We start from the raw sequence: 12011 nt of genomic DNA, 5'->3' as shown, positions 1-12011 counted from the left end.
ACCCTGTGCAGGGCTGGGCCTCAGGGGAGCAGGAGCTCAGATTAGGCACTTGTGTCACCTCTGACAGCCCCCCCACTGTTTAGAACGTGTGCGACTCTGAACCACAGCCCTGCTCACTAATCCCAATCTTTTACCTAGCGTGTTTCATCTGTGGCTCTCAAAGTGCTTTATAAAGGACAGCAGTAGCATTGTCTCCATTTTATGGATAGGGAAACTGAGGAACAGAACTGGGAGGTGAATTGTCCAAGGTCACCGACAGAGCTGAAAACAGAACCCAGCTCTACTGAGTCGCAGACAAGTGCTCTGTTCACTAAGCCACACTGTTTCCAGTTAAGGACAATGGTGCTCCAGCCCTTAACCATCCGCTTTTGTCCACAGAGCAGGTACAAGGTGGGCAGTGGCTGGGCAAGCTTCCCCCTCCCCTCCACCTCAACCCTGATTGGGAGGGGCTGTGTCTAGAGGGTGAGAAGGTAGTTGGGTCTTCACCCCCTGCTAACTTGATGCCAGGAAGGGTCAATTGTGGTCATCACCTATTTAGTGGGAATTAGCCCCGAGACCAGTTTGTTGGGCATAGGCCATTGCACCACCATCAATTAGGTGATTCCATAATCCCATTTGCCAGCCACTGAAGTCAAATAAAGTTTGACGGCTTTACTATACTGCCACCATTCAAGCAGGGGCCAGGCTTCACATGCGAATGAGAATACTTGAGCCGGGGTCTGCGGGTGTTCGTTCCCCCTTGGCACACAAACCCAAGTGCTTCGTTCTGCAGCGGCGTTACCAGAGTTCCGTGGCCATGCCCCGGATAAAGCCGCTGTTTGGCTTCTCACCCTTTTTAAGAATGAACTAAAGGCAGGGTGTGAAAAGAGAGCACGGTCTGAACCGGATGCCACCATCCAGGGCCTGTCTTCCGCACTCTGATCTCTGCATTGTGCTTTGAAAATGGTCCTTTAAGCATAGCAGCTGCTTCACAAAGGCAGCCTTGCCTTATCTCGGTGACCTCCTTGTGCATCCCATTCTGAGGGATGTCTCCAGGTGCAGCAGCTCCGGCCTTCAGGAGCTTGCTAATGCTAACCCTGTAGATTTAGAGCAGTGAGCTGCTCTGCCCCTCTGATACACAGCTCCTTTTCTGCTGCTGGTTTGTGGCACTCATAAATTTCAGGCTTTTAAAATGGCAAAGCCCCAGCCTCCTGTGTTTAATTTGGCTTATTCTGAACTATGGCAGCTAATTTAATTGTGCAAAGCAGCTGGGGATGCAGGGGAAAGGAGTGGCTACAGGTGCATGAATATAAGAGAGCCCAGAGAGCTGTGTACAGCAGCTCTTCACCTCTGGGGCTCGCAGCTGTAAAAGTTTGCAAGCAGAGGTTTAATCTCTATTACTTTACCATCCTGCGCCTGTCAGCCTGTTCCAGGCCTGGAACAGCCTGTTGATAGCCAGCTGGCACATCGGCAGATGTTCAGAGAGAAACCGAAGCGGAACCTGTCTGATTGATGCGGCAGCAAAGGGCTGGAACACTGACAGAAAAATGCTTTACTGCTCTATTCTCAGCACCATTTATGAGATTATGTGGAACATCGCTGTGGGGAAAAGTTCTCTGGACCCAGCAAGAGTCCTCAATCATGAGTCACTGGTACAACACTGCATGATGTAACATACCTCAGAACTCACCAGGAACGGGTCTATATAGCAACTATACAAGGAGGGTCCCTCAGAGATGGGCCTTGCCTGGAACTTCCCTTTTCCCCCCCTCCCCCCCCACTCGACCTCCCCAAAATCTTCCCCTTTCTGTCTTTACAAGAGCTACAAGTTCTCAGCATCTCCGGAAATCAGGTAGGCTTCTAAAAACCTCAGTAGAGGAGCAACAGACTTCCGAAGAACACGTGGACTCTACAGAACGTAGGTTAACCAGTCCCTAACTACTGTCCAACACACAAGTGACCCAGCAACAGCTACTGGGAGAATGGGACAAACTCACAGATCGAGTGTTGTCTTTGCACCATGGCTGGGGACTACAACAGATGATGAAATGTCTGATACAGCTTCTCGCAGGAGGATGGATTCAATGTTGCAATAGTTTGCATCCCTAACTTCTAGGTTCCTCAGGCATAGACCATGGGTTGGGTCCCTGAAGTGGCCTTTGTCTTATGACATGTCAGTCTCCCAACCAAGGAGACCCAGTGGGAGGATTTGCAGGTGTCTGCTGCTTGGATGTCAAACTGAAGAGCAAAGGCTATTCCACACTCCGGGCTCCCAATCGTAGAGACGGTAAGAAGCTGGAACAGCAAGACTGACCAATCTAAGCAAACTCGGAGACGATGCTTTATTTTATTTTTTTATATACAGATGAAGGGAATTCTGGATTCCTTCACAGTTATTAGACTAAATAAGAAAATCACTTCAGTATATATGAAAATAGTCCCGGAACTGTATTGAATAATGGATGCCTCATTGGATTTCTGTGTGGTATCAGAATAAACAAGGCCCATGTGGACCCCACAGCTCTGCTTTTCTTATGCCAAGGTGCCAAATTCTGATCTGGGCATAGGGCACAGTTTCCTCCTCAGCTTACCAAATGCTGTTTGTTGGTGATCACCCACCAGATAGGACAGTGAATGGGTTTGGCCGGTTCTGTACCCCCTCCTACTACCCGTTCAATCTGTTCTTCCTGTCACGCTTCTGGGCAGAAACCCTATTCCCTCTCCAGAGCCTAGAGAGTTAACTACTTTCCTTTAGCAAACCTTGTTAAAATCCTGCTCCTTATCTTTCTGCATTGCTCTGCTTAGCAAGGAAGATAAGGGACACAGCTAGAGGAGAGCTTTACCCTATTCAGCTGATCACTGAAGCATAAAGCAGGCAACAGAATGGCTGGCTACAGATCAAGAATCTCAGAGGAAGTCTCCAGCTGCAAAGGCTTCTAGCATCTCAGGCACATGGTTACTCTGACACAAGACAGAGGGTATCTGTCTTAACACCTCCAAGTCCAGTTCAGAGCGGACCCCAATATACTTCTATGTGGGAAACAGGAAAGAACACCCTAGACAACCAGCAATTAAGAAAAAGTCCCCTTTATCCGCCACGCTTCTCCAGCCGAGAGACAAGCCCCTTCCCTAGGTCCCCGGATCACAACTCGTCATGGGGCGTTTTCGCTACAATCACTAGTTTAGACAGTTCGGAACGGAACTTGCCTTCTTTGTGAGCCACTAGAATGAGAGAAAACACAACAGGGAGTAAATGGACGATGAAGCATCAACGCTTAGAACTGCCGGTTTCTCCCAAGAGATCGAGAGGGCAAATCAAAAACTGAACTGCACTGATCACCTTCTACATGTGGAGTGTATTTGCAGCGTTTCTTAAAAGCAGCCTCCGTGGTGGGGCAGAGTGGCGGCAAGCTGAGGTCACAGGGCTTTGGGCTCCCCCCACCCACCCCCACTGCCCCGGCCCCCACTGCCCCGGCCCCTCCATCCAGGGCTTAATTTGTCCCCAGGTTCGACGGGGCTGAGTAAGTCTGCTGTGAAAAGCGATACCTGTATGCTTGTTAATATCACTTTTCACAATAGACTTACTAGCTAGCAATAAATAAATTACCATGATTTGGATGTATCTATATGCATATTTATTTGTTTTCCCTAAAGCTAATTAAGTGTTTTAGGAAAAAGTGTGAACGTGGCTACCAGGAGGGGTTGGTGGCCACACTCTGAGGCCACCAAAAATTTTGTCCTGAGAACCCCCCGCTTTAGAGGCTTATTAATAAAGTTATTGTCCCCCCTGCACAAACACAGTATGGTAACACTGATGGGATCTGGGAAGGCTTCAGGGCCCCATTGTGTTAGGTGCCGTACAGCCAAGCACCAAAAAGACAGTTCCTACCCCAACGAGCTCACAATCTACTGTTACCACCTGTGATTCGGACTCATCTAGGGCACAGAGGCCTTTCCATCAGTCCCCTATTAGACTGCCAAGCTCCAGCCGTGGATCAAAATACACCACAACCATCCACCTGGGTAGTGTATGTAGTTTTTCCATACTTCTGTTACCCATTTCCCCGGGATATACAGAGATCTCTCTCATGTTGGATAAGTGACCTCATCTCCCTCACAAGTCACCTTCTGCTCTTTAGGTAGCTACATACCTGTGGTTTCGGTGATTTCAAATTCCTCCGCCTTTAAGGGGACGTCGCTCTGTCCACCCGTCGCAGCTTGGGACTGAAATGGGAAAGAAGAATTTTTACTGTGTGAGCTAATCCAGAGAGCTTCCATGTTAAACAAAATAATCATCTGGCTCCACTGCCAAAGCTTACTTTGGCTCCTGTAGCTTGTAACGACTAGGGTCAAGGGATTAAATCAGCAAAGGAAATTTAGAGGCCAATCTCTGGGAATTTGTCCTAGTTCCTATAAACTTTATTTCCCTGGGGAGGTGCTGGGAAGGCTCATCATTTGAGACGTTTAGAACTGGAGAGGGCAAAGCATCAAGGAAGGGACTGGACCATGGGGGGTCATAAAGAGGTTCCATGGGGTTATAAGCACCCTTCCTTTCTTAATGGCTACATAAAATGGGGGAGGAAAGGAAACCTTTGTTTCCGTTGGAACATGGGGTTCCAGTATAGAAGAAGCTGTGAACCACAGAACTAAAAAGTCTTTTCTCTCTCATTTCTATGGTTCTCTAGAAACCTTTTGTATCTTCTACCGGGTCCAACAGAGGCATTACCCACTGCACAATGAATGATTGGATAGATTGGGCCACAACTCCCCTCCCCATCCATCCCATAGCAGCATTGCTTCAGAACTACTAGCAACTGGTGTCCATAAAGCCAGCAACCAGTCCAAAACTGTCAGGGATCAGGTACTATATGCTGCACGAGGGTCCCATTTTAGCCACGTTTCTGGCCAGAAACGCGCTTTAATTCAGTGCACAAGAGAGCAATAATTTCATTGTACACATTTTATAGTACAGCTGTCTGATCATTCTGGTGTACAGCCCGTCTCCCATACGCCCATTCAAAGTAAGTAGCTGGGACTTACATAAGCCATGCCATACTCTATCTTTGCTCCTTTCACTTCAGCTTTAAACTGGGTAAAGAAGAGATAAGACTTTCCTTGGGGCCTGAAAAGGAAGAGCAAAATCTTTGACTTTGAAAGAGGAAAAAAGGTTATCCAGAAGGCACAGAACAGGAGCCTGCTGCCGGCCTGGTGATTAGAACATCACTGCCACTCAGGGAAATCGGGATCTGAATTTCATCCCGTGGCTTTCCCAGCTAGCAGGGGTGGAAGCATTACAGACATCGTGCTCAGCCGAGGGAGGAGGTGACGTGTATCTCTCTTACTGCCAACGGGTGGGAAGAAACGCTCTGAAAGGAAGCAGGTCTCTGCTGGGGGCTGGACGTCCCTGTTGTAAATGGGCCCAGCACAAGAAAGGACAGAGGTGCAGCGAGAGCATGCGCAGTGATCACAGGGTGTCCTGTGCCTTCAGGAACGTACCTCACCTTTCTCCTGTATTTCCACCTAGTGAGGAAAGGCTGGGAGACGGCAGGGTTTATGAACTGCTGCCAGGCTAAGGAGGCTGCCGAAAGCCTGAAGATTCCTTTGGGGGCAAAAGCCCCCTAATAATATGCACAAGGGTCTAGCCTGAATCCAGCTAGGCTAATCTGTGACCAGGGACCCCAAGTTAGGGGAAATACCACCTAGCATGAAAACGTGTGATGGTTTATCTACACCCTGAATCCTGGCGGCCAACTAAGTCTGAAGGCTTGTCTACACTTGAACGCTTCAGTGTAGACCCTTCCTATGCCGATGGGAGGGGTTCTCCTACTGGCATATATAATCCACCCCTCCAAGAGGTGGTACCTAGGTCGACAAAAGAATTATTCCGTCGGCCTAGCACTGTCTGCACTGGGGGTTAGGTCAGCATAGCTAAGTCATGATGGGGTGTAGGTTTTTCACACCCCGAGCGCTGTAGCTGGGTCGACCTAGCTTTTTAGTGGAGACCTGGCCTCAGCGTAGAAGATCCCAGCTGCAGCATGAGGAGGGACACACCACCAAACGAAGAAAAGGGGCAGCAATTTGGAGTTAAAACGGAACCTTAACAGATCCAAACATGTTACCAAATGACCCAAAAGCCTCAGACCTCTGCAGGAGAGTGAAAAGTGGGAAAGTGTCTGCCAAACAGAGAGGCTCTCTGGAGAACTGAATACTGAGAGCAGAGGGGTTTCAAGGGACCAGGTACAGAGAACAAGGCATACTCTTAAATGACTCAACACACCTCCACACGGAACAGGAGAAGAGCTTGTCGTCTTCACTGACTCCAATGCTCATCTGCCATTGCTGTGGAGAGAAAAGGTCTGAACAGTAAATCTCGGTAGCATTTACAGTCACGCCCAAAGCAATGGTGCTAGCTACGCACACCACAAGCCTCCCCCGAAACAACTGACACTCCCGGGGAGGGATCTCATGAGAAAGACCAAGACTGGAAACTTAAAGTCACATTCTTCATATTGTGGCTTTATTGCATGAGGAGGGAAAGCTTGAGAAGGGCAGAACATAATTCTCAAACGGAGGGCAGTGCTTAATTTGTGCCAGGGCTTGCTTGAGCCCAGGTGCCTCTAGGCTTGGCAGTTCGTAGCCCCGGCGCCTCTGGGCCTGGCACATCAGTTATGAAAGTAAAAAAATTGACAAAGGGTGATTTGTTTCATTACAAATTTTGCATTGACAAAGGGTGATTTGTTAAAACCGCACATACACAATTAAACACCGTTTGCCACTTAATTACCCGTGGCTCTTTTTAATAGCTTCACTTCTAGCAGGTGGAACACAGGGGAACCCTTTCCTCTAGCTCCGCTTGTCAGTACCAATGAAAGGGTGGAGCAGCAGCGGCCCCCTGCCCCACCCTAGAAAAGCCATGACCCCATTCACGCTACAAGGGCTGACCCTTCGCCAGAGGAAACTGCCACAAGAATCTAAAGTCATTTTGTTCTGTTTGTAATACAAGTAATAAAAAATCTTCAAGCCGCTTTAAGGGCAGAAAGCCTGCTGGCTGTTTGCACATAGATTTCCCCAGCACCAGTAAGGGGTTGGAAAATACCACCCTCTTCTAGGGAGACACCAACTGTTCCCACCCCATGCCCGCAAAAGCAAAACTAACTACAAAGCTATAGAAGCTTTACAGGTATCCAGGACTCGCTAAACACAGCCTTATTGTAGCACCCAAAGACTTCATCCACAGCTGAGGCTGACACAGGTGATTCTCTTTTGCAGACATGTAGTGTTTCCAACTCTCATGATATTTGTTTGAAAAGCCCCAGCTCCTTGAGTCAGAGAATTAAAAGAGACTCTTGGCCTTTTTAAAAAAAAAGGCCAAATTTCTAGCCCTGGTGGTTGTGGAGAAAAGTTTGAATACACAAACTCTAAAGGCGCAACAATCAGAAGGCAGTGGAAAAGACCCAATATTTATTAATTTAAGTCAATAATTATTTTTGCAGGGGGGCTTCTCAAGATGTTTAAACCCTTTGGGTTGCTGTGATAGAAACAGGGGTCTTTATAAGATAATTTCTATCTCCACAAAGAGGGATGCAATTGTTCCTTATTCTTACACTGCAAGATCCAGGAATCTAAATACACTCATGTTCTCCAGAGACCCAGAAAAATGGTGAACAAAGTAATTAGCTACAGTCATTCCACATACGGACCTCTTGAGAGATTTCTTATTCTACTCCCAAGGAGCCTCTGCACCTGTGTTTCTTCAGTGAAGTGTTCAAATAACTCACCTCATTGGTCCCTCCCTGAGACGCATATGTGAATGTGCAGGTGTAATCCCCCTGGAAAACAGCAGAGAAAAGTCAGTAGTCTTTCTAACACAGGATATGCTACGTTACTAGCTATTTGTTGAGCATAAGCAATTTGCTTGGCATTGTACAGAACATACGTAACCTGGAGAAGCTAGGGGGAATTTAGGTTCTGATTTGCCAAAAGCCCTTAAATTTTCTCTCCAAGCATGAGAAAGTGGTGAAGTATTCACAATTCCCCCAGAACACGGCTATAGTATCTTGTTTCCTCTATGCACAGGATAGGGGCGGCTCCAGGCCCCAGCACGCCAAGCGTGTGCTTGGGGCGGCAAGCTGCGGGGGGGGCTCTGCTGGCGCCATGGGGGCGGCAGGCAGGGTGCTTTCGGCGGCTTGCCTGCGGGAGGTCCACTGGTCCCGCAGCTTCGGTGGACCTCCCGCAGGCGTGCTTGCGGAGGGTCCACTGGTCCCGCGGCTTCTGGACCTCCCGCAGGCATGGCTGCGGGAGGTCCGCCGAAGCCACGGGACCAGCGGACTTCCCGCAGGCAAGCCACCAAACACAGCCTGCCTGCCGTGTTTGGGGCGGCGAAATGCCTAGAGCTGCCCCTGGCACAGGATCAAGTTTAGCTGGGTTAGTACCCAAGCAGGGGCCTTGCTGCAAGCAGCCTTAAGTAGGGTTGCCAACTTTCTAATCACACAAAACCAAATAAACCTGCTCCGCTCCCCCCCAGCCCCGGTCTCTCTGTTGCTCACTCTTCCCCACCCTCACTCACTTTCACCAGGGTGGGGTGTTGGGGTGCAGGAGGGGGTGAGGGCTTCAGCTGGGGGTGCATGCTCTGGGGTGGGGCCAGGGATGAGGGGTTTGGGGTGCAGAAGGGGGCTCCAGGCTGGAGTAGGGGGACAGGAGGGGGTGAGGGCTCCAACCAGGGGTGTGGGCTTTAGGGTAGCGCTGGGGATGAGGGGTTTGGGGTGCAGGAGGAGGTGAAGGTTCCAGCTGGGGGTGGGGACAGGGTTGAGGGGTTTGCGGTCCAGGAGGGTGTGGGTTCCCGGCAGCATTTACCATGGCTCTGGGGAAGCAGCCACCAGGTTCCTGTGGCCTCTAGGCACATAGGCAGTCACTCCAGACAGCTCTGCCTTTGTGCCTGCAGGCGTCACCCCGTGCTGCTCCCATTGGTCACGGTTCCCAGCCAGTGGGAGCTGCGGAGCCGGCCCTGGGGACGAGGGCAGCGTGCAGAGCCTCCCTGGCCACCCCAGCACCTAGGGTCCGCAGGGACCTGGCGACCGCTTCTGGGAGCAGCGCAGAGCCCGGGCAGGTAGGGAGCCTGCCTTAGCCCCAGGCCTCCGCTGCGCTGCTAACCGGACTTTTATCGGGAGCCACCAGGGTCCCTTTTCGACCGGGGGTTCCAGTGGAAAACCAGACACCCGGCAACCCTTAGCCTTGAGGCTGCACTTGATGGGTGGGGTCCTTCCCTCACCCAGCATCCGCGCTGCTGCCGTGGGAGCCCGGCCGGCGGGGGGCCAGTCTGTGCAGGGCTCAGAGGGGACACTTGTGGGTAGGGGTCACTGGGGGGTGGCAGGGGGTCTAGTCACAGACACCGCAGCGCCCTCCTGGAGACACGCGGGGGGGGGGGGTGCGCAGGGACTGACGATGCCTCTGTCCTGGAAACCTGGGGGGCCCACAGGACAGGCCTTTGGCGGGGGCGGGGGGGGGCGGGGGTCCCACTGAAAGGGTTACGGGTCCCACCCCCAAAAAACACAGGGGAGGGGCCCATGGAGCGACCCCCCCCATAGCAACTCGGGGAGGGGCCACAGGCCCGATGCCCCGCCCCCCGGCTCAGGACTGCCCCCCCCGAACCGGCCCCCGCCGGGAGCCACTTGGCCGGAAGCGGCCCGGACCCGGCCACATTGAGACCCACCCCGTTTCCCAGTTCGGCGTCATCATTCTTCCCGCCCTAGCTCTCCCCCAATCAACGTGGCGGGACGTTTGAGCGACGTGACGCTCAACCAATCAGGGCATCGTGCCCATACTCCTGCCCCCCCCCTCACCAGGCTCCGGGAGAAGGAATGGACCATCCCGCCGGGCCGCACGTCGAACTCGGCCGTGCTGGGCCCCTCCTCGGCCGTGGCGAACAGGAGGAGAACGGGGACTAGCCCGGCCCAGAGCCGCCAGGCACCTGCTCCGCTGGGCGCCGCCATCTTGGAAGAGAAGCCTCCCTACGGCGAGCCGGAGGGGTCAATTCAGAACGAGGCCGAGCCGAATCACGTGAGGCGCATCCCCAGGCGGCCATCTTGGATGTGGGCAGAGGTACCAGGCTTGTAGATTAACCCTTTGGGGACATTCCCATTCTACTCCCTAGAGCCCTGAGGGCAGCAAGGGAGGAGAACGGGCCCCCACCTTGCCCTGAGTTAGTGTGGTGTGGGGGATAGTGCATGCACGAGGGCGCTTCACTTGCACAAGGGCGATGGCCCAGTGCGTGCACGACGGGGGTGGTGTTTGCACCATGGAGGCCCAGCTGACTGTTTGCAGCATGGGGCAGGTGGGTGGCTTTGCACGGGGGTGTGTTGGGGCGGTTCTGCGGCAGCAATGGCTTCTTGTAGCAGCATGTTGGAAGGAGCAGCACGGTGGGGATGCCGTCCGCTTGGCGGCACCATCCAGGGCTCGTGGTGCGGCGTGGGGACGACCTTTGCCAGGCATGTGGCAGTGACGCTGGGGCAGCTTCTCTTAGCAGATGTTTGTGTCACTGTAGAGCTGTGGCACCGTTTGCACAGCAGGGACGGCGTTTTCCTTCTGCCACGGTGACCGCTGTCTCGACGGGTGCTGCTGGGAGCGGGTTTGCAGAACAATCGAACAGTGGCATTGGGCAGTGACGAGGTGATCAACGGTGACCTTACTCTAGGAACGCTACCATAGGAATGGCATGTGCAGAGCCGTTGCCGTGGTGCCCTCCTGGAGCAGTAGTAGCATGGCAAGGGGCAGGGCCGGCTCCAGACCCCAGCGCGCCAAGCGCGCGCTTGGGGCGGCGTCCCAGCGGGAGGGCGGCAGGCAGCTTCGGTGGACCTCCCGCAGGCATGCCTGCGGAGGGGCCGCTGGTCCCGCGGCTCCAGTGGAGCATCCACAGGCATGCCTGCGGGAGGTTCACCGGAGCCGCGGGGCCAGCGGACCCTCCACAGCCACGTCTGCGGGAGGTCCACCAGAGCCGCGGGACCGGCGACCGCTAGAGCGCCCCCCGCGGCGTGCCGCCCTGCTTGGGGCGGCAGAAATCCTAGAGCCGCCCCTGGCAAGGGGCCTGCAGGGTAGTCGAGGATTGAATGGGTGAGATAATATCTTCAGGACAAACAGACATCCAATGAAAGATGTTACCTCCCGCACCTTGTCTCACTAATATCCTGAGACCAACACAGCTACAACAACACTGGCTTGAATTTCAGAGTGGTATTCGTGTTAGTCTGTATCAGTAAAAAAACCGAGGAGCCCTTGTGGCACCTTAGAGACTAACACATTTATTTGGGCATAAGCTTTTGTGGGCTAAAACTCACTTCATCAGATGCATGCAGTGGAAAATACAGTAGTGTATATATATAACAGAGAACATGCATGCATCTGATGAAGTGGGTTTTAGCCCATGAAAGCATATGCCCAAATAAATGTGTTAAGTCTCTAAAGTGCCACAAGTCCTCCTGTTCTTTTTACTGGATTGAATGGCTCCTTTTCACCCCCTACAGGTCAGTACGCTGGCCGCACACCATAGGAGAAGCTTGCACTGCTGCTCACTGGCCATATTTTATAACGAGAGGATTTCATTCTCCAGGGCTGTCAAATAGGCCAGCACTAAATTAGCCCCCCTACCCCACCCCCAAACCATAAAATAAAAAAAATCTCCTCTTCCCTCCATCTCTTTCAGGTCAGTGTCCATTGGGTCTGGCTCATATGCTCATGCAATGACCTAAACCAGCCCAGACCCCTTGCTAAAAATGGGGGACCGGCTGCTCTTTGACAGAGGTGCTGCGGAGCGCCAGCTCTGCTGCCTGTAAGTGCAGAAATCAATCTGACTGTTCCTGAAGCTGGCTGTGAAATACTTGATTTATACCATAAGTCCAGCTTGCAATTTCATAGAGCGAGAGGCAAATAAAGCTGAAGGAGCTGCTAATTCTCTCATAAATCTCGGGATGCTTAGCATGAAGGACACCAGCTGGGTTGAGTGTTGTATGCTGCAAAGCAAATTGTCAAACCAGGCTTCC

General features: G+C 52.4%; 1 protein-coding gene across 1 annotated transcript; it reads right to left on the bottom strand.

Annotated features, from left to right (window-relative positions):
* Positions 1–2320: 2320 nt before the first annotated feature.
* On the bottom strand, positions 2321–9992 carry MYDGF (myeloid derived growth factor). The gene is made up of 6 exons (XM_039516160.1): positions 9819–9992; positions 7758–7808; positions 6257–6318; positions 5020–5101; positions 4131–4203; positions 2321–3201 (listed from the first exon to the last, which is right to left on the bottom strand). Exons 1-6 carry the CDS (start codon positions 9966–9968, stop codon positions 3122–3124), a joined length of 498 nt encoding a protein of 165 aa, XP_039372094.1. The 5' UTR covers positions 9969–9992; the 3' UTR covers positions 2321–3121.
* Positions 9993–12011: the final 2019 nt, after the last annotated feature.

This window comes from Mauremys reevesii, linkage group 26 (assembly GCF_016161935.1).
Source record: "Mauremys reevesii isolate NIE-2019 linkage group 26, ASM1616193v1, whole genome shotgun sequence".
Classification (NCBI taxonomy): domain Eukaryota; kingdom Metazoa; phylum Chordata; order Testudines; family Geoemydidae; genus Mauremys; species Mauremys reevesii.
This window is presented reverse-complemented; position numbering and strand designations above follow the sequence as displayed.

Excerpts from the sequence above, each read along its gene's own strand:
- MYDGF (XM_039516160.1), bottom strand. The coding sequence starts at position 9,968 with ATGGCGGCGCCCAGCGGAGCAGGTGCCTGGCGGCTCTGGGCCGGGCTA. Across the intron at positions 6,319-7,757 it reads CTCAGGGAGGGACCAATGAG|CAATGGCAGATGAGCATTGG; the intron begins GTGAGTTATTTG and ends TTCTCTCCACAG. Across the intron at positions 4,204-5,019 it reads TAGAGTATGGCATGGCTTAT|TCCCAAGCTGCGACGGGTGG; the intron begins GTAAGTCCCAGC and ends TTCCCATTTCAG.